General features: G+C 42.1%; 2 protein-coding genes across 9 annotated transcripts in view; one reads left to right on the forward strand and one right to left on the reverse strand.

Moving 5' to 3' along the window:
- Positions 1-27,549, forward strand: part of NRXN3 (neurexin 3) — a 940,418-nt gene that overhangs the window by 488,594 nt on the left and 424,275 nt on the right. The window lies entirely within an intron of this gene.
- Positions 1-27,549, reverse strand: part of LOC310900096 (uncharacterized protein) — a gene marked incomplete at its 5' end in the record, with an annotated part of 101,050 nt that overhangs the window by 18,725 nt on the left and 54,776 nt on the right. The window contains one exon of one of the 2 annotated variants that reach the window (XR_014584834.1): positions 1-23,619. Coding sequence is in view for 1 of the 2 variants with exons in the window: in XM_083837477.1 (XP_083693603.1) it covers positions 1-78 (78 nt within the window). Of the gene's footprint in view, positions 23,620-27,549 lie in introns of those variants that run through there. The other variant, XM_083837477.1, reaches the window with a different exon arrangement.

Consider the following 27,549-nt stretch of genomic DNA (forward strand, 5'->3'; position numbering starts at 1 on the left):
TGTACTGCCATGAGGAAATCAGTGTACTCGAACATTCAAAGTGCTTCTGTCTGGAGACAGGAACAGTCCAAATGAAATCTGTCAGGAAAAAAAATAGGATGGAATTGTCTTGTTTAAATCTCAACCCCCCTTCCTCAAGTGTTACGCTAAGGGTCCTGTGACTTTTCCAGAGCTGATTTATTTAAGTGAGAGCTGTATCCTGGGATGAACTTTGAGAGAAAAAATAAGGGTTCCTCTGTCTTTCAGATCTGCACCTGTTAAAACCCTATAGATATTTTGAGACTTTTTTTTGTTTCAGATACTATCAGAAGTGTTCTGAATGTTCATACTATATGTGGGTCAAATTGTCAAAATCTTTGAGAGATTTAAAAATAAGTATTTTCTTTTTAAATTCCCTTCATCCTGGAAACACTTTCCAGCAGATTGCATTTAAAAGAAATAGCTGGCAAAGCTTCTGAAACATCAATTTCATTCTGAAATAGGAAATACTGTGATTTTTCCAACACAAGGGACTGTCTGTAACCCCAGAAAATACACAGTTTTTAACAAGACAAAATTATTTTGGAGTCTAGGGTGTTCCCTGATTGACTAACTCTGCAAGTAGCTAAGTGCCTGCAGTGCCATGGGAGCAGCCTTGTTCTTCGTTCTGTCTCCCCACAACTTTTATGAGAAGGCAGGGGTTCTTCCAAATAGAACTCTTCTTCTTTCTTATGTGCATCTCTGTTAATAACGTATTAGTATCTACAGAGCTCTTGATTTAAATATATTTATACACACAGCATATAAGTAGGTGTGTGTGTGTAGCAAAACGACCCATGAGAATCGTATCTTTGGGATGCTGTACCTCTGTCCCTAAGCACCCCAAAATCTATCTGTTCCTATTACTTCCTGTGCTCTGAACTTTTTCATCCTCACTGTCACTGTCCCTGTTACTGCAAACCTTTTACTCGAGGAGGAGGGAGGGAGAGGAGTGCACCACTGCACCGGTGTGCAGCATTGGTGTTCAGATTGAACTCGGTGAGTTTGCCTGCATCATCATTTTCACCTTTGATGGGGGAGTGTCTTAGATTTCTTCCATTTGTCTGAGGTTCTGACATGGCATCCTCTTAAATCAAGCTTGAAGGGAAATTGATTGAAAAGAAAACACCATTATGGGAAAACAATTTATTCCCTTCCCCTTGACAGAAGGCAGAGTTTTGTCTATATTATGGAATAAATATTAGCTGGCTGTTTGCTTTAAGAAGTGGAAGCCACTCATTCCCCTGTGATGGCTTTGATCATTATTTGAAATGGCATTTTTCTTCCACTCACTACAGTCATTTCATGTCAGGACCACATAAGCATAAGATACCCCATGTCTTGCTGAATACCCAGCTGTTTTTTTGTTCTCTTGCATGTGCACACACACCCATGCACCTGCATGTATGTGTATACCTACACAGGGGAAACTATTTTCCAGACAGTTTATTGCTGCTGGTCTCTTTATTTGTCCATAACCCTGATCCAGGAGTCTCTACTGCAGTGTCGTGACTGAAAAAAAATGTAGATTTGCTCCTTGTTATCTCTTAATTTGGCTCCTAGAATGGTCCTCTTTGGGTAGACAAGGCCCAGTACTGTTACTTTTCCTCAGGCACGACCACTTTTAAGTCTCTGGGACTTTTATGTGAAGATTTATAAGCCTAGGACACTGTGCCAAGCCTTTTGGTTGCTATAGAAGACACAGGGCAGCTCAGGAAACATGCTGCCAGTGAAAGAAATGCTCCGGGTTCCCAGCTGTGCTGCTGGTCAGGGCTAGCAGTTGGGGCAGATTGGTGTTTTATCGGTGATTGCCTGAGCCCTCGTACGGGGCTTTGGAGGCTGCGTGCTACCACAACTAGGCCGTGACAGAACAATTACGGAAAGATTGCACGTCTCTGCAATTTTGCCAGTAAAGGCCCCTTGTGATCACGTCAAGAGCCCTAGAAAGGAAATTACAAAATGAAGAAACGGCAATTTCAGGCAAATCAGGCACCTACTTTGCCCGCAGTGTGTGAGCAGGTAAGGTGACCTAGAGGGGCTCCTGCCCAGGGGTGAGGGCAAAGGCTGGGCCCTGAGAAGGCTCAGGGGGCATGGAGGGGCCGAGGAGTGTGGCTGGGGAGAGCGCTCTCCTCCAGGAGCTTCCAGGGCTGGCAGCAAGGCCTCTCGATCAGGGACACGAGGAAAAAGTTTGAATGCCAGGCTGAAAAGCTAGGCATCCCCTAATTGGATAGGGCAGCAATTTGCTGCCTTGCAGGCTTCTGTCTTGTCTGCAGGCTTTATGCAAAGATGCAGCTGTATAGGACAGACAGGTGAAGGGAACTTCGAAATACTTGGCAGGCAGGGAGGAAATGTTAGCAACATCTTTCTCCTACCCTAAGAAAGTTCTTGAGGCTCTAGTACACTCAGAGCCCAAACAGCTCACGGTGCTGAATGCACATGTATGAACAGCTATGCAAGTCCCGTGCATTTTCCCCTAATATTTTCCTTCTCTTTGTCTGAGCGGTGACTGTTTGTAGGCTGTGTGTCCTGGAGTGTTTCTGCTGGGTGGCTCTGCTGTAATTCTCCTCACTGTTTGCACAGTATCATTGGTAATTTCTATGTAAATTTGCTCAGGGTAGCAATTTAGCAGCTTTTCTGTTGACAAATGAAGGAACATCTTAATAGCAGAGAGGCTGCTTAAGTCTCTTTGGAGGGAGCTGAAGTGGCAACTTGAAGGTCACGGGAAACTCCTGTTACTGTGCTGCGGCAGAGGGGAACCCTCTCTGGGGCATGTCCTGCTCCACTTGGTGCTGCTTGTTCTCCCAGGTCTCTGCTCAGCCTGCTTTGAAAGGTGGTCACTAGGGCAAGCCTTTCAGCGTGCCACGGTGCTTTAAATAGTGTTGTGCTTCAGCAAAGAAATAAAAAAAAAAAAAACGGAAAAAAAAAACAATCCACAGTATTTGAGAGTTTTTGAACCTCTTGTGTCTTGAAATTAAATCAGGGAGGAATGCTGGTAGGACTCACCGTAAGCAGAGGTGACAGTAGAAGCAGAACAATTTCACCCATGACCTTGAGCACTGAATGTACTTGGAACAGAGCAACTGTCTTGCTTGGAGTGTGAAATTGCACTAGGAAGGAGATACACATGTGTGTACTCTTCTACATAATCCCTGCCAAATTTGCAGATCACCTGACAACAGTATTCATACCCTTGTTTCTTGTTATATTTTGGGGTGAAAAGCTGGATTATTTTTGTTTGCAGTAGTAGTTCTACTCCTTGTGAATTTGGTTTGGTTTTGCCTTCCTTAACTGGAGAGTGTACCTCACCCAGGCATCTTTAGAATGATCATAAATTCATGGTTGAAGTTATAAAGGTCTCTACAGTAGATTGAGGGCTGAGTAAACTACAGGTCAAGTAAAGAAACAGAAAATAATGTTAGTGTGTTGAAAGAGGGAAGTCTCTAAATCGGATCTGATTTTTTCCCCTTTGTCTCAGTGTGGATGTCAGTGTTGTGCTTGGACCCTTCTGGAAAGTAACCAACAGATATTCAGGGATCACCACAGATACAGATAGCTATGATAAATTGCCTAGAAAACTAGGAGGGAAAAAAAGTCTTTCCTCTTCCAATGCCAAAATCATTAGTGAGCAGATGAGAAAATTTATTTTTATGGGGACCTTTTGGTCTAAGTAGGTATCTGCAGGTAAACATTCTGGTTGCTGCTTCAACCGTATTGAAGTGAAACATGCACAGCTGCCTACCAGAAACTAATGCAGGAAATGGCAAAGAATTTTTAATTCAAATTACTATTTGGTTATCTTTTTTTTTGGTTGTTGTTGGCTTCCAAATCCTCTCTCAGCATCAAGGTCCTCGTGTGTGGTACATGGGTAAATGTATATGATGGCATGACTTACACCCTTAGGAACTTACAGTCAAATAGAAGAAAACAGCAAGAAGAATACAACAAATGGGGAAAAAAGGAGAGTGAGAAAAAATGTACTAAGTACAGATGTAGAGATAAACAACATGAAAATTTCATATCAGTTGTGTTTACTTATTAAGTGCTTTATAAAACAAGATGATGAATTTGAATCTTGTACAGACCCCAACACAGGCAGGCAAATGGAATAGGAGCATTTTATAACAAACAAGTAAAATTAATGAGAACATTTTTCTGTTGAAAAGTTCAAAAATCTCCCAACACATTCCCATCCCGACAGCTTCTTTTACCCCAACAAGTAAGCCAAGCAAGTGATAGGAGAGAGGCAATATAAGTGTTTCTGCCCAGTATTCTTACTATTAAGCTGCCAAAATACAGCTACAGCCTCAGCTTTGCAGTCAGAGATGCTGAAGTGGCATTGTGCTTCTGGAATATGTTTAACTCAGTTAGAGCACCAAAAGAAAATACAAAAGAATGAAAGAGCAGTATTCTAATTAAACTGATAATCTAACTAAAAGGAAAACTAATCAGTTGAATTATCAGTTCACCTCTTTTAGCTCATGTTCATTCATGTCATAGGCTGAATGTGCAAACATATAACTCTACTGAGCAAATATTTCTTGGAGATGCATGGTCTCGGTAGGAAAAAATTGGAATTAAACTATGCTTTGACTAAAAAAAGAAAAGATGGAATTCCTTAATTGTACAAAATTTTACACAGTCTTCATTTTTTCATTTTTTTCTGCTGGTGCATGCAGTCCTGAGATCAGAAATGCTGAAATGTCACCAAAAAAAAAGTCATCTTTCAATCTTGCATGGAAGTAGGAAATATCTTAAATTTCCTCAAGCAGCCTACTTCAATACATTGTGATCTGGTTTCACAGAACAGAGTGAAACTCTGATGAAGTTTGGCATGAGTTTTGCAATATCACTTCATCAGTTGATGAAGATTTTGCTTCAGGCAATGGCAGGCATGCATTTTTTGAAGGCATGGATGAGATCATGACTTTCCAAAAATTTACCTTGTGTTGTAGTAAAAAGCAAGAAACGGCCGTGACTTCTGCAATGAACCACAAATTGTAATGCCTCTCATCAGCACGTTCCATGCAAGTCTAAGGAGCTGCAGGTCTGCAGGAGATGGTACTTAGCCCATCAGCAGATTAAGATTGTCATGTTTTGGTTTTGGCTTTCCTGTTTTATCACTATTGCCGTGAATTTGCATGACCGGAGTCTCAAAGCATTTATCTCGCTAAGGGGCATCTCTTGATTTCTTAAGAAAAGAGAGAGGATACGTTTTATGTGTTATTTTACAACTGTTAGTAGTGAACATTAAGGCAGGTTTGTCCTAAATGTCTGAATTTTTACATGGTCATTCTGATTCTGAAGGGGTGAACCCACATAATGAATGTTTATGCCTTTTAGTGTACTCAGTGAAGTGGTTCCAAAATTGTGGTTATTAATTGCTACCAACCATGCTTTTGATAGTGATGGGCTGCTAGTGGGATTTAGTTGTGATCTCATATCTTGATGATGAAGCATCGAAATGTGGTATCCTTTGTGTGCATAGGTAGGGCTAAATTTAATCCATGCAGTACCGTAGCAGGCATCATTTGGATTACAGTCTGTGTCCTGTGATGACCCTTCTACAGGATTTGAATTAGCTTTAAGGACTTGAGCTAAGAACTGTTGCTATATAGTGGAATGCCAATACCTAGCTAATTCAAAACGAGGCATGTTAGAAATGCCTGACATCATAGTGATGGATGGATCAGGGACCATACCCGGGAGGGTAGGGCAGATGCTTGTCACATACCTTTAAAACCCATCTGAAATCTGACTCCGCTGCACAGTGACACGTAATCGAGACTGACTCCTTTGTCATCGTGTAAATGCAATAAGGAGCCTAAGATGTGGAAAATGAGGTGGGTTATGAAAGCATTGCATGTATTCAGTTTAAAGTTTGTGTTCAGCTTAAAATTAAGATAACATAAGGGAAACTTATCTGCAGGGCAGTGAAGGGATCCCATAAGGAGAGATTACAAGGAGGAAAGAAGAACTAAGCTCTCCTTCCTGAACAGGGAATTTGGGTTCGGTATTAGTGTAAACTATTTCACTTTCAGAAAACTGAGACTGTAAAAGAAGGCATTTAGTATAATTGCAATAAATAGGAGTCCTTTTAGATGATCTAGTAATAGAGACTTGTGACTGCAGAAGAAGGAGGCAAAGAAAGTAGAGTGGAAAGAAAAAGCTGGGAGAAAAACCGAATGGAAGGAACTTGTTGGTCAGGAAAGTGAAGCCATGGGGCAAACAGGCTGAGAAAAGACCAAGATGAAGCCATAGTTCACGCCCCCAGTGTTGCTTACCATAGGATGGTTTCTACAAACTCTGGCAGCAGCAGCCAGAACAGTGCAAGGAGGCGGCTTCTTCATGAGCTAAGCCAGTTGAGCGTGGTAACAGAGAGAGAAGCCCTGCTGCCACCTTGCCTGTACTGGAACGGAGAAGGACTGGTGCTGGGCTGCAGGTGCTATCATCTGGACTGCAGACTTCCACCACCAAATGTTTGGCAGCACCTGAGCCATGTGGTTTGGGCTGCAGCTAGGAAGCGGGAGGCTACTTTGTATTTCTTCAGTCACATTCCAACTTCTTGTTGTTGTTGTTCTCCTTTTTTTTTTTTTTTACGCTTCTGCATTCCATTTTTTTAACCCTTTATTTCCTCTTCAGTATATTGCACTTTTCTTCTCCCACTTCCTTCCCCCTGTTCCCTTCCTCCTTTGCTATGTGCAGTAAGTGATATTTTTAACATTTCTCAGCAGTGCCTGCCTGGACTGTGCAGATTGAGGATTTGCTGGCAGTAGGTGCTAAATTTATATTAATAGGTGCAATGTGCTAAATTGCTAGTCAGTCTGCAGGTAGCTATTGTGGTGATGAAACTTGGGCCTGGCGCAGGTTGATTAGTAAGAAAAAGTCCTTTTATCTAACAGAATAAAGATATGTATTCTAACAGCATACCTCAGACAGTATCAGGCAAAAATGTGAAACCACTGGGCTGTTCTGCAGTGTCTCTAAGGATCCTCAGTCTCCCTGGTGGTGGATGATGGTCTCTCTCTCCATCAAAACCTAGCTTTTCTTTGAAACGTTGTAGGAAGATAGGCTTTAGCTTCCCCAAGAGGTTGTATGGAAAGTGACTGAGGTATGGGTAGCAAACGGACCTGGGGGTAGGTGAAAATAGAGCAAATAGTGTGTCAGGAAATGGCTAAAAGGCCATGGCTGATTTTTCTGAGTCCTTTTTCTTGCTCTGCTGTTGCTATGTTGTACTTCGGTTTTGCCACCTGTGAAATATCTGTCTGTTGTTTTTTTTTGTTTGTGGTTGTTTTTTTTTTTTTTCCCTTTCCTGTAATGCTTTTTAAACATATGTGAAGCTCTTGAGGGAAAAGCTAAATGTGGAAAGGAGTTTGGTTTGTATGTGTCCCAAACTGCCAAGTGGATTGCCTCTGCTTCTTTCTGCTCATTTCCCAGTGACGTGAAGGGACGCACCTGGCTGAGGTTCAGGAGCACCACTGGTTTGGAGTTTGATCCCTTCCAAATCAAGCACTGGAGGAAAGATCTCCCACAAATTGCACAGTTACTGCTCATCACAGCTTTAGTTTCATCTGGACGTTTTCTACTCAGGAATTGCTGTGCAGATGAGATGATAGATCTGCCATTATCTACTAAAACTGACGTTTTAGGGATTGAGGAGGGAGATGTCTCAGTTCTTAGACCATTACATTTACCTTTCCTGCCTCGTGCATTCATAGATGCAGGCTGAACAGCAAGAACCTTGTACATATGCTAGTCCAACACTTGAAGTTTTAATTTCAGCTTGACCAGTTTGATTTATATCAGCAAGATTTTCCTTCAGACTTGCAGAGAAGTATCTTGCTGTAGACCTATTTGATGAATAGCTTTATATCAAATTTAGACTATTAATCTCTGGAGGAGAAGTCTGCTTGTTCTCCTAAAATAATATTTCTGTTCCCATCAAACTTTGTTCAATTTTATTCTCTTTGAGGCCCCGTGTCGGTTAGGTTGAGCAGAGCCATAGGAGATGGAAATGATGGAGGAGAGCATACATGGTTTGTAGAGTTTATACAGGAGAGGATGGCCCAGTGGAAAGTATCTTGGGCATTTGATTTCATCCTCTTCTTGACTGTGCTATGAAAAATGAGCCTGTCATTAAGTGCTTATGGCAGCAGACATCCCACAAGGGGGCATTGGTGCTGGTGGTCATAGTACCCTCAGGCACCCAGCCAGGCCGAGGGCTCCGAGGTCCCACCGGGGTGTCCATGGCCCTGATGTGCCTCGAGCAGGGGCGCTGTGGTAGCACATCGCACCTTCCCAGCAGGTCTGGCAGCCCCCATCTGACCTCCCTGTCAGCCCACTGCGTAGCACTCCCCATTGCTGCCTTAAATCCAAATTCTTTGGTCAAAAATGATCTTTGTTTAAAAAAGGAGATCTTCATAAAGTTATGGGGAAGCATGAAAGCACGACTTTGTTTCTGTTTGTACAAGAAAATAAAATGAACTAATCTGTTTCTTCTCGGTCTTACTGTGCAGTACTGAATTCCCTTCTGATAGCAGTTTATCCATTATTTCAATGTCAGTTTATGAAGTGTCTATTCGAACCAGCTGGAGGTGCTTATAGGGAGCAGGCCAACTGGTACTGACTGGAAGCTGGCCTGTTTTGGGAACATCCAAGTCGTCTTCCAGAGATCTGATTTCTTACACCTACTGGTAGGAAACTGGAGACAGAATGTGACTTGGTGTGTGAGCCTGACACTATCTAATGCTTCTTTGCTGCAGTTGATGTGAAAAATTACAGTACCTTTCACTGAAATAATTGACCGATTCATTGCTAATTTTGGAAAATGTGACTGCTGTGGGGATTCTTCCATTAGATTTTTTCCCCTTGTTATTTTGAGCAGGTGGTTTAAGTCCCGGCAAAATTCTGAATTCATGAAAAAGAAGGTTGATGTGCTCTCGTGCAAGATTTGAATGGCTGTGGGTGCTGCAGGACACAACCCGGGTGCAGTAGAAGGATGGTGGGGACCATCACAAGCATATCAGAGCTTTGCAAGCACTGTGCCAGAGTTGTTACAGGGGAAGCTTGATTATCATTTTCACTACTTGTATCCAGCGCAATAACCAGGTTATTGCTACTAGATATTAGAATGACTCCTAACGTATGGAAAGAACTCTCCCCTCTCCCCCCTGCTCCCACTTCTCAGCAGTGTTGCAAGTTCCTAATCCCATCACATGTACAGAGGCACCCATGCCCACACCAAAGGCTGTAAATTTTCTTTTGTCCTTCCCCTAAGCTGTCTCAAGATTTTTTAATTTGTCAGAGGAGGAATATGTGCCCCTTATTAGCATCCAGGATTGTAAAGATTAGCTTCTTTGTAGCATTGACTAAATGAGATCTGAAAGGGTTGGCACATAGCCCTATCTCTTGCTCTGTCTGTCTCTCCCACCCTCATTTGCTTTATATATAAAATAAAAATGTCAACTGACTCAGAGACAAACTGTGATCGGCATTCCTTGCGTCTCTATAAAAGCTGCTGTGATTATTCATCAGGGCACAGTGAGTGCAGGAAGAGAAGTGATGACATGTCACTTGGGTATAAGCACCTAGCACATTCCCTTTGAAGTTAGCATTGAATCAAAGTTTCCATCAGGCCTGGAATTCACAGTCAGCTATTCAATGTTTTTGGTTTTATTTTTGTTTTTTAAAAAAGTGTCTATTGATGACAAGAATGAGGGGGCAAGTCCTTTATTGGCAAACAAGAGGGAGGATTTTTGGAGCAAGGTGGGTAGGGTAGCTAGGCTCACAGAGACGTAGGAAGTTTGTTGCGTTTTGCTGTCTTGAATTTTGGCTGATTTCTTCTGACATTAATTCCAGCATTAGATTTTTCACGTTTATTACTGCAAGTTCAAAATAAAAATGAAAAGAGGACTCGGAAGGAACAGATTCTGTTACTATAGATGGCTAGAGTGGTACTTATTATATCTGTTTCATTTCTGACTTCTGCCAGCTCAGACAGCTTCTTTCTCTATTCCTTGCCTTAAACAAACTAAGTCCCTATGGCAAAGTCACAGCGCAGCCACACCCTATCCAACTCAGTGCTGCAGAAGCACTCCATCGATCAAGCCACCTAAATGTCACTCTGCAAACATCGTGACACTACAACTCACCCGTGTCAGCAGCACGCGGCTATCCGCTCACTAAATTATATAGCATAGCACCTCTCCTGCTGCTGCCACAGAAATAGCATAACCAACCTTTAGCTATTGAGGTTGATGCTAACAAATTTTTGGCCATCTCCCTTCATGGTTATGATTATGCCTCACACTGTAATCAAAGAGATCTCTGCAGTGATTAGTTATCAGGTAGTAGGAAAATGGGGGAGGGAGGGGATGTTAGCATCGCAGCTTTGAGAGGAAGATTTTCATTGCAGTCACCTATGTAGATAGCATACAAACCAGGAAAAGGAAGTGGTGCTGGTTACCCAATAGCAAAGGTGTTGAACCTGCTTTAAAGTCACTGGGTTTTCTTGGACACAGAATTGTTTGGCTGTTCTTTCTATTTAAAAAACAATAGCCAATTCTTCAGCATGGTATTACTGCTGGAGAGATTAAAAGCTCACTCTTGGATATTAAAATTTGCTGCTTAATGCAATAAGCAATTTGTAAATACTTTTTAAATTAAAGCGCTGGATGTGACTAGTGCTATATGTGGGGTCAGATTATCCTTTTCTTGTAGGTATTTATAAAAACATTTCTCTATTTTGTAAGTTTAATAGACATTAATGTGAGTGTGTAATCATGCAGTCATCTAACTTAGAATGCTATTTATGAACAGCGATTTAGCATTTGCTACTTATCACTCCCCCATTTAAAAAGTTTTATTCCTCTAGTCAGGAACTGGAAACAATACCATGCTACCACTTGTGCACTGTGAATAGAGAATAATTGAAGTGAGCAGTTTGCAAATGTTCTGGAGGCGGAAATGTGCTCAGATGAACTATTTGGTGGTTGTTTCTGAATAACAAATCCATTCACAGAAATCTGGTTCAGTCCACAAAGAATAAAAAAGGGCCAAACCTGCGCTGAATTTTATTCGCAGTGAATTATTTATCCAGCCGTATCCATTATTATTTAATATTTTATACATAGTACTGGTAATAAAAGGCTTTACAAAAGCAAGTTAGAAATGACACCTTCAGCAGAGTGTAAAACCAGTCATAAGAAAGAGTGAGTGATAAGGCAGAGTTGTGCTGTTGCTTGTTTCCACACATGCATCAGAGCCTTGTAGTCCTAGGAGGAAAGTCTGGCTGCATCGAGGTGTGTGTTCCAACAACAGAGTTGGGCTATGAAGTTATGATCCGGGTTTTTAACCATTTATCCCTCCCTCAGAAATATGGGGACAGCTGGAGTTCGAAATTTGGTGATGATAAATACACAGCTGCGTAGATGCCTTCGGCAGCATTTGCTTTCTGCTTACACATTGACAACAGGAATAGATCCCCAACCCTTTGGATTTGGTAGCGGGGATTCAGAAGATCAGAGGCTCATCGTTACCACACATGAACCAGTGTTGCTCAGAAAGCTTGCTACCAGAATCTGCTCCACTGGGTTTCCTTTGCTTCCTGGTTTCACCCATGTTGTATATATTCAGAGTTGCATTCGTAATACTTTCTTGTTTCCCTGGAGGTTTTTAAAAGACATTTAGATTTAGAGCTTAGTGTTATGGTTTAGTAGAGGACTTGTTAGTGTTAGGTCAGAGGTTGGACTCAGTGATCTTGGAGGTCTCTTCCAACCTAGACGATTCTGTGATCCTGTAACAAGGAGCAGAAATCATACACGTGGTTGCACAATCCATGTAGTGTTTAAGAGGTTTGCTAAAGAACTTTTTCCCACCTTGTAAACCTGTTTAAGGAATTTGTTTTACTAAGTTCAGAAAACTGTGTTCTGTATTTCTCCCAAATATGATACCTGTTCTACGTGGTTAAATTCCATTCATTGGTGTAACTTTTGAAAGGTGAACTCAAGTGAAAATTAACCACCTGTGTTTTCATACGAGTTCACAAAATTGTTTTTAGTTCAGAACATACTTTGGATGTCTTTGTGACTGCAGCAGTGGTAACTTTGTGAGATGGGAGCTGAAAGGAACTGAGGAAGGATGTTTTTCCAAAAGAAAACTGACAAGGAACCTGTTTTTCAGAAGCTTAAATTTTCCTCAGTATGGAGAAAAACAAGCTAATCTCTTAGTTGAGAAAATGAATTTGGCTTGTGAACTTAATGTAAAGCCTCACCAGTTGTCTCAGAGTGCATTTTTAATGTAGAAACGTTTAATGATTGTAATTGTTTCCACCACGAAAGAGTTTGCTGAAGACAAAAAGTATACCAGCAGTCAGATCGTCTCGCTGTATGAATGATATTCATGGAGAAGCCTGGTGACATCAGTCCTATGTTCTGGGAGAGAAGTCCTTGTGGATAAACCACAAGCAGAAGTGCCTGTTTTCAGTTTCTCCTGTGTTTCATCACTGTGATTTGGGTCCAATCTGGGTGATCCAAGAACGGGTATTTTCTGTCAACACACAGGATTTTTACTCATGCCATTGCCAAATCTTTCTGCTCATGTATCGAGCCTAGTGCATTTAGTGGGAGTGATATAAGAATAACTGGGGGGGAGGAAAAAAAGATTTCCACCCCCTGGAAAAAAAAAATTAAAAAAATGACTTCATGGAGCAGAGCTTGGCATTAATGCTTAAACAGATGGCTATGATGATGGGACTGCAGGCACCAGCAAGTCAAGGTAGAGCGGACAGAGAATATTTGTTTTGTACATGTGCATGATAAGTGGGAGCAGTCACATCACTTGTTCTTTTTATAATGTGAGTCATGACAAAATTACTTTAGCTTTCAGGAATTTGAAAGAGAATGAGGGGAAGAAAACACTTGGCATCTGCAATTTAATGCTTTTAACTGGAGAAAGAGAGCTAAGCTAATACTCAAGTGTTTCACGTGTTGCAGGCAGGCGCTAATATACCCACGGGGTAGTTAAAGACTCCTTGGAGAAACCTCACAGCCACCTCATTCTCGCTTCATCACGACAGCCTCACTTCCCACAGTCTTAAAAAAAAAAAAAAAAAAAAAAAAAGGACACGGTGAGTTGCAAGAGTAAGGTGGGAGATGTGTGGATCATTTTTCAGTTCTGCTAATCTCAATAGCTCTCCTGCTGTTCCTTTCTCTTCAGCTTGGCCCTCAGATGTTTAAGTCATTATCTAATAATTTTCTCTGTGTAGCGAGTCCACGGGTACAAGTTTTTTTCAGGTCAAAAAAAAATAATCCAGGGTGAGCTCCCAGCTGTTGCTAGTCTAGAAAAACAAAATGATCCTTCAGAACAGCACGGTGGCGTTGGACATGCCTGGTGCATTTCTTCCAAAACTCCAAGATTGTCACCAGCGGAGCTGAAGGAGACCCTCTGCTATATATTTGTATTCTTTGTCTAAGTATCCAAGCTATATGCTACATGCTATATGCTGCCTACTGGAGCAGCTCCGTTTCCATCCTGGGGGAGCAGCCATAGAGGCAGGAACACACAGTCTCCCAAGAGCAAAGCAATTACTGTGTGTGTATGTGTGGTTTTTTTAATAGGAAAAAAAAGAGAAAAGTAGTTGCTGTTTTGCTGAGAGTATTAGGTTACAGAGGTAAGAGATGGAAAAGCCCTGCCAAATTCTATTTAGTCTGTTCACCTGAGCACAAAGCAGAATTGTTACCTACCAGTATAACCTGCACGGATTTTTCTGTTCTGTACCAAGGTAGCGTTTCTTGCATATTCATTGCTGCAGCACCGCGGGGAGTTGCATGTTTCCATCCAGCGAGTGACGCGGCACAGCTCTGCCTGAAGCTCTGAACTAGGCAGCATCTTGGGCTCTTGTCTGCTTTTGTGTCACCAAATCGTTTCTGGCTAACTTCCCTGTCCTGAAGGGGATGCTCCTGGGCTCAAAACCACTGAAGGGAAGGGTTATATGGATGAGGGGAGGGAAAGGATGAAGGAGAAGAAAATAATTTATATTCTGGAAAGTATAACACAAAAAGCAATTGTTGAGAAATCTCACTGGCAACCAATTACTCACTTCATTGGCAGCCAATTATTCAGTGTTGTGAACTGAGCACCCCTCAAACTCCTTTAAATCATGGGGTGCTCGTTAGCCTGTGGGATTGAGTAGTAAGGCAGTGAGGTTCATAAACCTTAAGTACCAGCAGCTCCTAGACACAGTGGGCTGTGAGTCATGGCAATCAGGGCAATTCGGGCTCTATCTTAACAAGTTTTGTCTCCATGCCTGTGTACCCAAAGAGGCTCTCCCTGCCTCTTGAACATAATGGCAATGTTTCAATGACACAGTTGAACATAATGAGTGTTTCAATGACATAGTTGATGCAGCTTTAGGACATCTGAGATATAAAAAAACAAAATAACCGGGCCACGTGGCACTGACAAATTTATTCTGCTCTTTCAGATTTGTTCAAAGGATTTTGGTGTGTACCGGTAGAGTTTGTGCTGGCTCTTGGACTATCTATTTGCACATCTCTGATATCTCTGGATCAGCTATATTCACCCCTAGCTAGTATTACAATGGCCTAAATGCTCTGTCATATTCTCTGGCTAATTTAACAGAGGTGCAGCTGCAGACTGCTGCCTGATCTGCATCAAATTAGTACTGTTAGGCAGTGTGGATATCAGCTATTAATGATTGTGCAATCATGCCCTCTTGTCAAATAAGACGTAGGAGAGAAGTGACTTAAGTCTCCTTTTCAGGGTAAGGGATTACAGATTATTAAAGATGCTCGGCTCTGTTCTAGCTGCACACAGATATTATTGCTGATTTTGTCTGTCTTGCTTTGCTCTGTGTCTGTGCTGTCTGTGTCAGAAATTTTATCCTCTAGCCCAAGCCATCATAAGAGAGTGCTTTCAGGGCTGTAAGCAGGCTACATCCGGCTCCTGCAGCCACTTCAGTTCCTGCATGTTTTCCGAGCCTGCTCTGTGATCTCAGAATGCTTTAGGTGATGTCATAGCAGCGAGAAAGTGGGATGTGCAAAGGGTGCCTCTGAGGGAAGAAGAAACAGGGAGCTTCCTTCATTGCTGTAGGAAAGCACCAGGTATGCTTGGTACCGTGATTGAGCTCAAGGATTTTTTACAACCCTGTGCAAGTTGTGGGTACCTTTTACACCACTGAAGTCAGCTGTTAACTTTAGTTCATCAGGTTGCATGCAGAAATTCAACTTTTAGTATCAGAGTCCCAAGTGGTGCTGGGAGATGTGCTGATTCATCTCAACCCTTCAGTCTGTACTAATGGGTCCTGCTGGACTCAGTTTGGAAATGAAGGTTGTCATATTTTGGAGTAATCCTTAAGGAAAGGAGGTCTCACCATTATCACCCCACTCATATACATTGATGAGATACAGTGCTGTGCTGTCTTCTGATGGTACATAGGGATGTATTCCCCTCGTCCTTTATCAGGGAGGTTTGAGAGTCAAAACACCTGATTTATTTTCATCTTCATTAGTATGAGTTGTTTCCTGCTCTCCCGTATAGCTGTAAAGATGGCTTTAAAATTATACGCTAGGTATTGGAATACAGCCATTTCTGAGGTGAATTGTGACAAATTTTTAGATGCATGGGTTCCTTTGCTCTGTCCACTGAAATTCCCATTTTGTTCTTTCTCTCTGGTCTTTTAAGCTTTCTGAGTTCACTTCCACTATTAACCTTTCTCTCAGCAGCATTTTCCTGTCTCTGTACTGGCTCGCATTTAGCTGATTTTCTGCTCACCCTTTTTAGAATTCATCTTTTTCTCTTGATTTGTGCTGTTGCCTATTGCTGAACCAGTTCTTTTTTAAAGAATAGAAGGAACAGCTTTGTAAACATGCAATATTCAGAAGACTAAAAAGGATTCTTCATAAGTTCACTTCCTCTCCACCTTTAAGCTGACAGAGGTTTCATACGTGATTACATAGGGCAGGGAAAGATGGTGGAAGACCAGAACGGAGGATGGGGAAAGCAGGGACAAAGGAGAAGAGACTTCCCTCTTCTTCCTCTTGGAAGCTTTCCCCTAGAATGTGAGTGACGTGCCTCTGCGTAACAGCATAGACCAAGGGCAGAGAAATCTCTAGGGAACTGCTGGGTTTCCTCTTTCACTCTGCAATAGACAACTTTTCTTGAGAGAGGTTCTTCATGATGTTTTCTTGCTTTCTGAAAGAGCGAAGGGAGTTGTTTGTGTTTTGAGTACCATTCCTGCTGTAAGAGCAAAGCTTGTTGAAGCGAGTCAAGCTTTTCCCTGGTTCTCAAGAGTTTGCTCTTCCTTTGCTCTGTCCTCAGCCAGCATGCATGAAGCCTCTGGCACCGTAGAGGGAGGAAGTGTATCCTAGAAAGGTGGTTCTTACTTGTGTATGCATATAAAGCTGTTTCCTGGAGTCCTGAATAGAGAGCTGGCTATGGTCCCAGCTGGAGATGAGAGCATAGTAAATTCAGTCAGTGAAAAGCCCGCTAGCACAGGGTGGATAGCATAGGTCACTAACAGTCTTTTCTTCCTTTTATTGCCGTGATGGAGAGGGAACAGGACAAGTCATCAGAGGACCAGCGTCCTGGGATGAACTTGTATCTGGGGTTGACCTCTTCTCCTTTGCTTACTTTCTTATCTCTCCTCCTTCCATTTTCCTCTATTATTTAATTTTCTAAACAAACGTCCCCCAGTGTGCACTGTGTAAATATTGTCACTGAATTACTGTCTGTTTGCTTAGCTCATTAGAGAAAGTCATGATAAGCTTTTTAATTACAAAATTAGCTTCGCCAAATCAATTTCTTTCATTTAATGAACTGAAGAAAACTGCAAATGGGAGGGGTAACGCTCCCCTTTTCCCTGAAGCATAAATTCACTACCTCCAACCCCCAACTTCCTACAGAAAATCAAGGTAGCCAAGAAATAGATTCACTGTTTTTAAAAAATTGTGAGCTGAAGAACATCTTGAGTCTCCCTTCGTTTGTTTGTTTTCTTGTGTAGTTAGTCCTTCTGTGGGGAGCTGGTTTGTGTTCCTCTTTTTTGCTTTTTCCTCTTTGTATTTATTTTATGTTCACCATAGAGCAGCAGTCACAAAACTGATTGTGCTGACAGCAAAACTATTGGTGTAGCTTTTCTATCGAGCTTCTTGGTGAAATGTTGCTTCTTTGTGAAAGGACAGCATCAGTAGGAAGAAACTTCTTCAGCAGTTCCAGAGGGAAGTGGTTGGATGAGAAGAGACTGTCAGTGGCTTTACAGGCAGTTCATTTCAAAAGAATTTAAGTTTAGGAAGGAAGGAAGACAAACTACATATCAGTTGAGTTACTTAATGGCCTGGTAGATACGTTTGCACACCCTAGTTTTGCTGAAAGACCTTGAATTGAGTAAAATGTTGAAGGCAGAATAGCCTGAATCATCCTAGCACATTCAGAGGTAGGCTTTGGCAGACTTTGGTGTATTGAGCATTATAGTTCTCAGTGGTGGACTCTATCCCAGTGCATGTGGTTATCATCCTGGTCTGATGAGATGATCACTGAGATGGCAGAATGCAGAGTATCTGCATTTTCATGATAAATTCACAGTCTAGCAACCTCCATGGAACCATCAGGGAAGATGGGATTGTGGTAAGATGCTGGTTAGATGCTTCTCCTGTGAGCAGGAGCAAGTAAGGCATGAACAAACTTCCCATATTGTTCATCTAATTTTGGAGGAAGTTCTCTCCAGTGAAGTAGTGGGATAGACAAGTATTTAAAGTAGTGTCTTAAACTGCTTCAGTTGAATTTGCCAAGGCTTACTCGTCAGAGCTGTCAGTTGGTTTGCTTATGGTTTTGTATGTGGTTTTTTTTTTTTTTGGTTTTGTTTGTTTTTAGCTGGAACTTGCAGCAAGAGAGAAGGTTCTCTGGATACTTCTTTAAGATTTTTTGCTATTCTTGTTTTGGTATATTGTCAGAGTGATGTTTCAGAAACTTTGGGCCAAAGTTGGATAGCAAGTGGGTGGTGTTATCCCCAGGTTCTGCTTCAAGTCTAAGAACAATTAGATATTCCTGCTAATGCGATCAGAAGTGAAATAATTCACAAAGCTAACACTTAACTTGTCACCTGTACACTTCAGTGTCAACGTTCTGCAGAACTGTGTGGGGACAACCCACACCTCTCATAGCCTGCTGATCCTTACCCATCTCTGTGGGCTCTGTCAGCTCTGCCACTGGGACAGATTTTCTTAACAGTTCTGATGACTTTTCCTTATTATTTCTACCTTTCTCAATTTACCACCTGTAGAGTCAGGAAATACATAGTACCATGGCACTGAAAAGAACCAAGCCCCCCAAAATATTTTTGAAAACTTAAAAAACAAACAAACAAAAAAAAAAAAAAACACAGAACAGTTTGTGCTCAAAATGAAGATGAGAGCCAATCCTTTTTCATCGAGATCAACTTTCCACTTTCTTGACAGCTTGCTTATTTTTTTGTTGAGAGAGCACAGGGGCAACCAAGGACTTAAGTGTAGAGAACAAGGTAAAGCCAAGTGTTCAAAGCTTCTGGAAGGGTTTCCCTGACACACAAAGGAGCTCCCTTCCCCAGGCTGTTGAAATCATGTATGGACATAAGGAACTGGCTGTGATTGCTGCTGTGCATCAGCTCTGTTCCCTATGGCTAGGAAAGCTTCAGCTGGACTATCAGAAAAGACGAGCCTGATTCTCTAGTGGTGAGCTTTGCTTTGAACTTGTTCTTTAAGGTAATGAACCAAAATCTGGAGCATTTCTCTGCTGCTGTTTTCATAACATAAATTTGGTATGTATCTAGTGTTTTTATTTATTGTGAAGTTCCGTTGTTATAATGCTAATTTCAGATTAGCAAAAATGATGCAACAGGGATGTGCTCAGAAGAGGTAGACATGGCTATGCCTGTTCTCAACTTTTTAATACTCCGGATTGCCAGAATAGCTTTATGTAACTAAAAATAGGTTAACTGCAATCAAAGCAACTTCTTGGAGACTGAAGGGCAGCAGCTAGCCATTTCTGCCTTCCACCCTCACGCTGTGCTAAGCATAGCTCTTCTGCTCGCAGCAGAACCGGGGGGTGTTTGCCAAGAGAAATCCGTGTGCTGGAGACAAACAGGTGTCCCTTATGTCAGATTTTAAAGCATCCTAGAGCTGCAAGGCCCATGGCCTCCTGGGGTGCAATAATGAAAGAAAATCTAATCTTCTGTGTTTAAGCAGTAATAAGAATCCTCAGTGAAGCAGAACCCTCTTCTCTGCCTTTCTCCTGCTACCTGCTGTTTCGCATAATGATTATACCTACTGGGATGCTGCACCCAAGACTTCTTATTATAGTAGCTTGGCTACTCTGTGGCGAACGCAGGGTGGATCTTTGCTTTCAGCCCTTGCTTTGCCACACCTCACAATAACCTAGTGAACAGAGAGGTGAACAAGGAGTTTGAGGGTATTTGGTATCTGTAATTTAGTTTCAACTCCGTTTAAAGTGCGGTGGAGACTTTTGTTGCAAGTAACAGTTGTGAGAAGGTTGTGAAGGTCAGTGAACACCCGTTATTACGTATTAGTGCTTTGTATACACAGGATCCAAGCCTATGTTTGGTGTTTCACTAATGCCCGTGGGCAGACAATTTAATGGAACAAAACTGGACCTGTGTTTCTAGATCAACAAAAGTTCTTTCTCCATGTAATATAAGACTGGACAAAAAGATGCTTCCAGAGGGACTGGGTCTGCCTGATTTTATATATTTTTTTTTTCCTGGAGAACCCTGCCTTCCAGAAAAAGGATGGCTGGCTTGGTGAGATTTTCTAGGAACTATTTCAATTAAGAGCTGGTGAAAAGACACAATACCACAGAGGTGAATAGCTAGCTAGAGCCCACTGAACCTTAGCTGTAACCCCTATCTTGTTCCTTTCTTGGCAAGGTAGAGATTAACTATTAGGAACCAGAGATGCCATTTCCCATTGCTTAAAAACAGAAAATTTATGAGTAACGTGGGCATTTCACTGTGAAAAATCCCCCAAGGATTTTAAATGGTGTGTCTTTGCAATGGACCAGGTTAATCCACAGCATAAGTAGTTGTATTGCCATGGAGTTGACATGAATTGCTCTCCAGAAGGAACTGGGGAGAGGGCACGCGCTCACCCTCCTCTCCTGCTCTCTACTTGCCTGCCTGCGCCTGCTTATGTAAGCCTGCAGCTTTTCCTCCTATTATCCTGACTGCTGATCCGTGCCTGATGGCGATGTCAGGCCTCCAACACCACGACTTCTCTGATTGCTGCACCCTGTGCTCTTTAACATGACAATTAAAAATGATTTACAAATGGTCGTTTCGGTTCCAAATAGAGAGCAGCAAGAGGCTGTGATACTTGCCGTGGTACCAGAGAAACCCAGCCATCTCGGCAGCTGTTGCCTTTGCATTCACCGTTTGTTTGTCTCCAGGGTTTTACATAAGATGTCTGTCCTCAAAGGACTGCTTTGTGAGAGCTCTCTGTAGAGCCAGAGCAGTCAGTGGAGCAGAGTCAGCATCTTGGGGACAGCGGCCTGTTCCAGTAAGGAGACGTTTGGTAGGTTCATGGGGCTGTTACAGGGGTATCCCTGTAAGCAGGGAGGCTATGCAGGAGGGCAAGTGGGGACTGATTATTAACCATCAGTCAGGGAAGAATGAGTACAATTTACTCTTTTCTTACTGGCAGTCTTTTCCTCACAGAGGAGGTTGGGCCTGAGATTGATCCATGAGCCTGCTGGAGGGTATTCATGCAACCTAATTTTGAGTAACTGAAGTGCGAGGCAAGAACGCCTTGACTCACTGTACAGTCTGTGAAGAGAAATGAGATCCTTCGGAGAGCTGCAGTGCACTGGTATCAGGCTCTCGTCCTGAATCGCCTTCTGAAGAGGGCTGCTAGGTCCTATAAACACAGTAGGAATTCCTGCTCCTCCCCTCCTCGATATGCTGAGCAGCTTTGCCAGCGTAGTAGTACTGTACTTGAGCTTGGAGAGGTATAGCTGGTCCTGTGGCTTCTAGATCTGAAGATCTGACACTTTTATCAAACACTTATGGTTAGTTAGGGTCAATTATGTCTCTGATTTGTGACAGAAGCTGAGAAAGAAGACTAGTGCACGTCTGAGCCCAGCCCCTAACTCTGAAGCAGATAAGCAGCATTATGACAGGTATGCTGTGCAGGACTTGGTTTACTCTGCCAAAGAGTCTTTGGAAGGATTTTTCCAGTCATTAGTGATTTTCAGTGAAGGAGCAGCACCTGCTATGATATTACCTCCATAACTGTGGTCAAGTCAATCCATGGAAGTGAAGGTGAATGCAAAGTACTAATGCTGCTTCCCCTCCCACTTCCTCCTCCTCTTTTGTATGTTTTAGTTCAAGGTATGTCAAAAGCTTATGTCATTGCTTGCTTCAGCTCAGTAGGAGAGGCCATCCTGAATTTTGCATCCTCTTTATGGTAAACTCTCTTTGTTTACTGTTCACCAGCACACACAGACCCACATCACCTCCCTCTGTGTGCTGGTCTGCCCATTGCCACGACTGTTCCTTTACTGCTGGGATTGACAAAGTTGTGGGAGTATGCACAACGCTGTGTCCCAAAGGGACAGCACCATGTAGTGAGTGAGGGGGAGCCACCTAATCGAGGTCGCTGATGTCGGTGAAATGCTGAAGGATCTTCTGATAGAGTGGGACACGGTCACGCTGTTTCTCAGAAGCAGACACACAATAACCCAGAGTTAATTGCTGCCGCTGTACAGTTCAGCAGAATCTGTTCTGTGGTTTCTGAGCCAACCGCAGTACCTTCTGCTGTCAATGAAACTGAAGCTGTCAATTAGCTGTCAATTAGCTCTGGTACAGAAAGATTTTGCTGCTTTTGAATACAATGAGGTGGGGGCCATAAATGTCCCTAGGCCTACCCAGGTGGATCACCAGTGGTCATAACTTTAAGGCTTGTTCTCATAAAGCATGTGTGAGCTACAGCAAGTTTCGTTCAGCTTTGTACTGTTCTCTACTCCTCGGGGTGGGGGTGGGGGGGGGGGAATAATAATGAGGAGTGGAAATTACATTCAAAAGACAAATGTGTAAAGTAAGAAAAATGGTATGTACATGTGATCTTCTTGCTACGCTGGCATGAAGCAGGTATTCTCTGGCCTTCCTCAAAAAAATCTTCATTTTGTACAGTGAAAGCAAGAAAGAAAAAAAATTGGAAAAAGAGATTTAGACTATATTAAAATGGTAAGCATAGATGAATGAGTTGCAGGTATTTCAGCTCTGTTAATATGAGGTAAATCCAGTGATCTCAGACTCCTCTGCTATAGCTTCCAGCTCCATAGGGGACTTTTCCAGTTCTTGGAATACTGGAAAAGGTTAGTAGCGCTCCATTGATGGAGTTGGTTGAGGTACCTTGTGGCTTAATTGCTGTGGTTAAAGGGAAAAAGGGGATGAGTTTTGAAGAGGGTGGCAGTATTACTTTAGAGCCCAGCACTCGACTATCTGTGGAGCTGTGGGTCAGGACAGAAGTGTTTGAGAAAATAAATTATGTCACCTGTCCAAAGTTTGTGTAGTTCAACTTGATGCTTTCAGTCGTTCGCTGCTATAAGATCTGGAAATATTTTCCATAAGTAGGGAAAAAAGATAGATAAAGTGCACTGTTATCTTAAATAATAGAAAATAATTTTCAACTTTTTTTTTATGGTCACATCACCACAGACTTGGGGTGGAGTATTTTGTTATGTCATACAGTATCATGTGCAATCTTGACATAGCCTGATATGTCAAATATCTTGACATGAAAGAGACTGACACCATGCGTCAGGACCTGGGGCATAGTTGTTAAGCTAATTTAAAAAACAAGAAAATAAAAAAAAGTGAAGTGAGTACTGCTTGTTTGACCAGATCTTTAGGATTCTATTAAAATGCCACTTTCCTGACAACTTTTTAACCCTGGACTTCTACAAAGTGCTCATTATTCAGATTGTGCCTTTGATTTCTTGCTTTCAGAACACTTGACAGGGATGAAAGATACTGCTACTGCTTTAGGAAGTAGGAATCAGGAATAGAATGATGTAACGTGCCCCACACTGACTCTGACTTCCAGCTCCATCCCTTCATAGTACTTTGCAACAAAAGGGATGGTGAACCTCAGAATTACAGCAAGAGATGGAAATCAAGCAGTGGCTTCTGGGGTGGTGACTGAGCAAAGGAGAGGTTTCTTTGCTAGCTAGAGGTTGTATCAGGTGAGGTTAGAGTTTCAAGGTAGTCCCTTAAAACCACTGAGTTTTCCACATGGCAACATTCCTGCTTGGTTGTGCTCTGCAGGTAGGAGAACTTCTATGTCCCTCTGTGTATGTACACACCAGGCATGGCTCCATTTCAGTTCTGTTTCAGTGTACACACTTAAATCCTTTTGAGCAAGAGTTAAACTGTCTGGATTTCAGTCGAGCATGTTGCTCAAATCAGAGGAGGTAATTAATTCAGAGAACAACTCATTTTTCTGCTCCTCCCATCCCAGCAACATAAAAACAAGATCAGTCTGTAGAGCTGAAGCGTTTGCAGCATTCACAAGTGAAAAGTTGTCAGACACTGAAACACAGGTAAATGCTTCTGAAATTACCCTTAATTACAGTGTTGTGTGTGTCTGTATCATATACGTTCCCTCCCTACCACCCAGCCTCCTTCCTACCTCCCCCACCTCAGCTGTGTTCACTAGCTTCTGAAAACCAAGGTGTGTGTGTTGCAGACAACAGAACCTGTTGCAGCTGCTTAGGCTAATGCAGGATTTGCAGAGACTTTGTGATGGGGCTGTTCATTGTGGGCTATGTTAAGGAATGAGGGAGCTGGGTAGTGCCGCGGGACATGTCTGTGTCCAGCAGCCATCATACAGAATCTTCTTGTATAGCTGTCGTGGGTGAATCTTGTCTTTTCTACCGTGATGATGTCAGAGGTTTTCCATCTCAAAATTCCATAGCGTCCTCCTCTTCATCCAGGGAAGAGACAAAATGCTTCTCCCTAGCAAAGGCCTTTGGAGAAAGAAAGATGTAGTTCTAGCTAGTCTGGTGATCAGAGAGACAGGCCAAGTCGCTGTAAGAGTTTGACTCTTACAGCTTACTTTGGCGTTTCATCTAGGCAGCTGACATCATCCAGTTGTATCTCAACTTAGATATTTCAATAGTGCCTATTCCCCGTGATGTAACTGAGGTCTCAGGAGGGGCTTTTCTTCTTCACAGAAGGATTTGCTTTGGGGAAGAGAGACCCTGTTCAGATGCATATTAGGAGCATATTGTATTTAAAATGCATACAGAAGAGTTGCTCTGCATGTTAGCAGAGCGTCCTGTTATTTCAGGCTGCCATGTAAACGTAAGACTTACACCAATGCTGCGCTGCAAATCAGCCTTGGCTTGGGAGATAGTTCTTGTGCTCCAGTCCCAGGCATATTTGAAAACATGGTTCCATTTATAAGTGAGGCCACAAAAGACTTGGATTTACTTCTGCGTTATTGAGAGGTGAGTGATGGTGGGGAGAAGCAGGGCTGAAGACAGGGAGAACCGCTTTGCAAGTGGGAAGTATTCTGGTGCAGCACAGATAGGGCCTGTATCATTTGCTTGCCCGATGCGGGCATGCACACACAAAAAATGGTGTAACAACTTTCCTCTTTTTCTTTTCCCTATCTTAATTAGCTCCTTCAAAATGACCCTCTCCTGCTTGGACTCCTCGTGAACCCTGTGGCCTGTGGATAGCACTTGTGAATATGCATGAGCTGATAAGAGAATCTAACGTGTGAATCACACTTAAAACAGACCCACCCACTCACTCCCTGACATCAGCTTTTTCAGAACTGTGAAGTGAGAGCGATTTTAAAATTAGAAAGCATGTCATTGGGAACTTTTATCAGCCCTCAGAGAAAATAAATAACCTCTCAAGATGTGAGAATGGATTTAACTAATGCAGTTATTTATTTATTTTTGCTTTGCGGTTAAAAAAAAAAAAAGCTTTCATATTTCTTCAGTATCAGTGCTCCTCTCCAAAAAAGTGAACAATAATTGTAATGGATGTCAGAAAATACTGTTATCTCTAGTTCTTCTCCCATGTCTCCTGAGATCCTAGTGTGCAGTTCCTGGGGGATTACTTCTGCATGTGGTATACACGCAAATTATTTCATTGGGAAGAACAAAGAGAAGAAATAATCCTCTTTCTGCTATGTGTTTTTCCTGAACATTTGCATTTTAAAAGTAAGCAATCTTGTGTGCTTTTACAGTGGGTGAATAAGAAGAGGGGAAAAAAAGAAAACAACTGGGAACTTAAATTGCCACATTTTTGCAGAGTAATTAAGGAGAGAGGAAAAGAACCCAACATCTTATTTTTTGTTTGCAGTTGTTTTTCAAGTGTGTGACTTGTGGGTTTTTATATTGTTTCGGAGATTGCCAATACTGGTGTGTGCTAAAAAACAGGACAGGAGAATTGCCTACAAAAGAAGTCAGTTGACTTCCTGCAGCCTCACTGTCTTGTGCTGTGACCTTACTGGATTTCGCATAGAGTTATTTAGGGCTTGGAGAGAAGATCTCCAAAAACAAACAAACAAACAAAACCAAGAAGCCAATAAATTTTTTTTTTTTTTTTTTTTTAGGAAATAATAGTGATGACTTCAGTAGATGGTCTTTTGCCCTTCAAAGTGGTACTGATTCCACTGCCCTTTTGGGATAAAACATAGGCCTATTTCCTGACTGTTGGTGTTTGTAAAGATCTTCTGTCAGTTTTCACAATTGCAGATATGTTAAATCCAGGGTTCTGGTCTAGTTCCAATTTGAGGAGCTATTTTCTGCTTAGTTTCTGCAGCAGATTTGTATTGGCTGCGATCTCCTCCTCCACTTGCTGTCATACATTTTCATGTTTGCTGAGCTCTTTTAAACAGCCACCACATTCCCCTTCTGTGTGTGTTAGCAACTACTTCTGGAGTGGAACATGGCAGCACAATATTACACTTCAGTTAAGAGGAGATATGATAATGCTCTAACAAATCAAAGCCACAAGAAGAAATTTAAGGTAGGCAGAACCCAATTACTAAATTGGAATTTTGCCAGGATATTGGGATTAACAAGCTTACACAGAAAGACTAGAAAGCACTTAAGGATGAAGTGAAAGATGCCTTAGCCATGAGAAATGGCAAACACCTGTGCCATCCAGTCCTTCCCTTGGCATTCACTGCAGGCTTGTTCGTTACATCATTTTCACCAGTGATACATCCAGCCTAATTATAAATGACTAAAGCCATGCAAATTCCACATTCACTCTGTGAAGGCTGTTCCAGGGGATTCAGTGCCAAACAGAAATGCATCTCAACGTTGCTCCTTCGTGTTCCTTTGTGTCTTTTTCTTCTGAATTGCAAAGTAGAATTGCTTCTTTACACATCTTCTATCTTCCCTCACTACAGTCTCTGCATTTCATGCCCTTTGAAAGCATCATAGACATTTACCTTAGCAGACTGTTTTCTGCAAGCTTGCCTTCCCAGGCATCAGGCAGGTTTTGTCAAACATTCCCTGCAATCACTTGTAGTTTCAGCTACAAGCAGCTTGAGCTGTAACACTGACTTAAAATCACTACCTGCATTGGATGCCGGAGTCACTTACCCAGAGCTGTAAGGACAGGGTCAATGTTATGAGGCATAAGAGGGATTATATACCCAAGGAGGCCAGACTCGCTCACCCACTGGCTCTGATTCCTTTTGTTCAAGTGGGTGTTGTTCATGCCAGCTTAGATGAACTGCCTGCTAGATCACTTTGGAAGAGGTAGGCTTTGCAATAGAAAATGATTTATGAGATTTGTTGGGGCTTTTGTTGGCCTCTGAGATTTGCTGGAGCTTTGTTATTAGCCTGTGAATATTAGTGGTAAAATATTCTCGTTGTCCTATAGGGAACTTAACAGTTCCACTGTGCGGCTATTACACTTCTTACCTTATGTAGCACAATCAGTAAATAAGTAGCTGTAACCATTCCAGGTTGGGGCTGGATCTCATTTCAGGACAGGAACTCAAGGTGGTTCACAGAAAAGGCTTTAGTGTTTCAGTCAGACCGCTGTTCCCTCGGCATCCTGTTCTCTCAGGTTGTGTTGTCTGCCTGTACTGCACATGTGCATCCCACCAGGGCTCAGGAGTGATATTAGCTTTTGATTATTACAGATTTCCTCTTCATATTTTTTTCTAATACTTGCAAAATACGAATGTTGTGTTTTTTGGTGTATTTCAGTACGAGTACCAAGCACCAAAAGCAGCACACAGGTATTTTTCTCAGGACAGAGAATGTTTTCCAGTACGTCAGGCCTTAGTCCTGCAGTGAGCTTCTCAGAGGAGACATCGACATCTGCAGGCCTTGGTAGCTGCAAGGTCACGTTATGCATCATTATGTATCACCTGTGTCTTCTGAGTTTATGTAATATATGTGATGGATATTCTTAAAATTACTTTTGGAGGAAAAGAGAGTCTGTTTAATTTCTTTCTTCCTGCTAATTATAGAACAAATTAGACTTGGTTA

Source organism: Anser anser (genome assembly GCF_964211835.1).
Source record: "Anser anser genome assembly, chromosome: 5".
Classification (NCBI taxonomy): Eukaryota; Metazoa; Chordata; class Aves; order Anseriformes; family Anatidae; genus Anser; species Anser anser.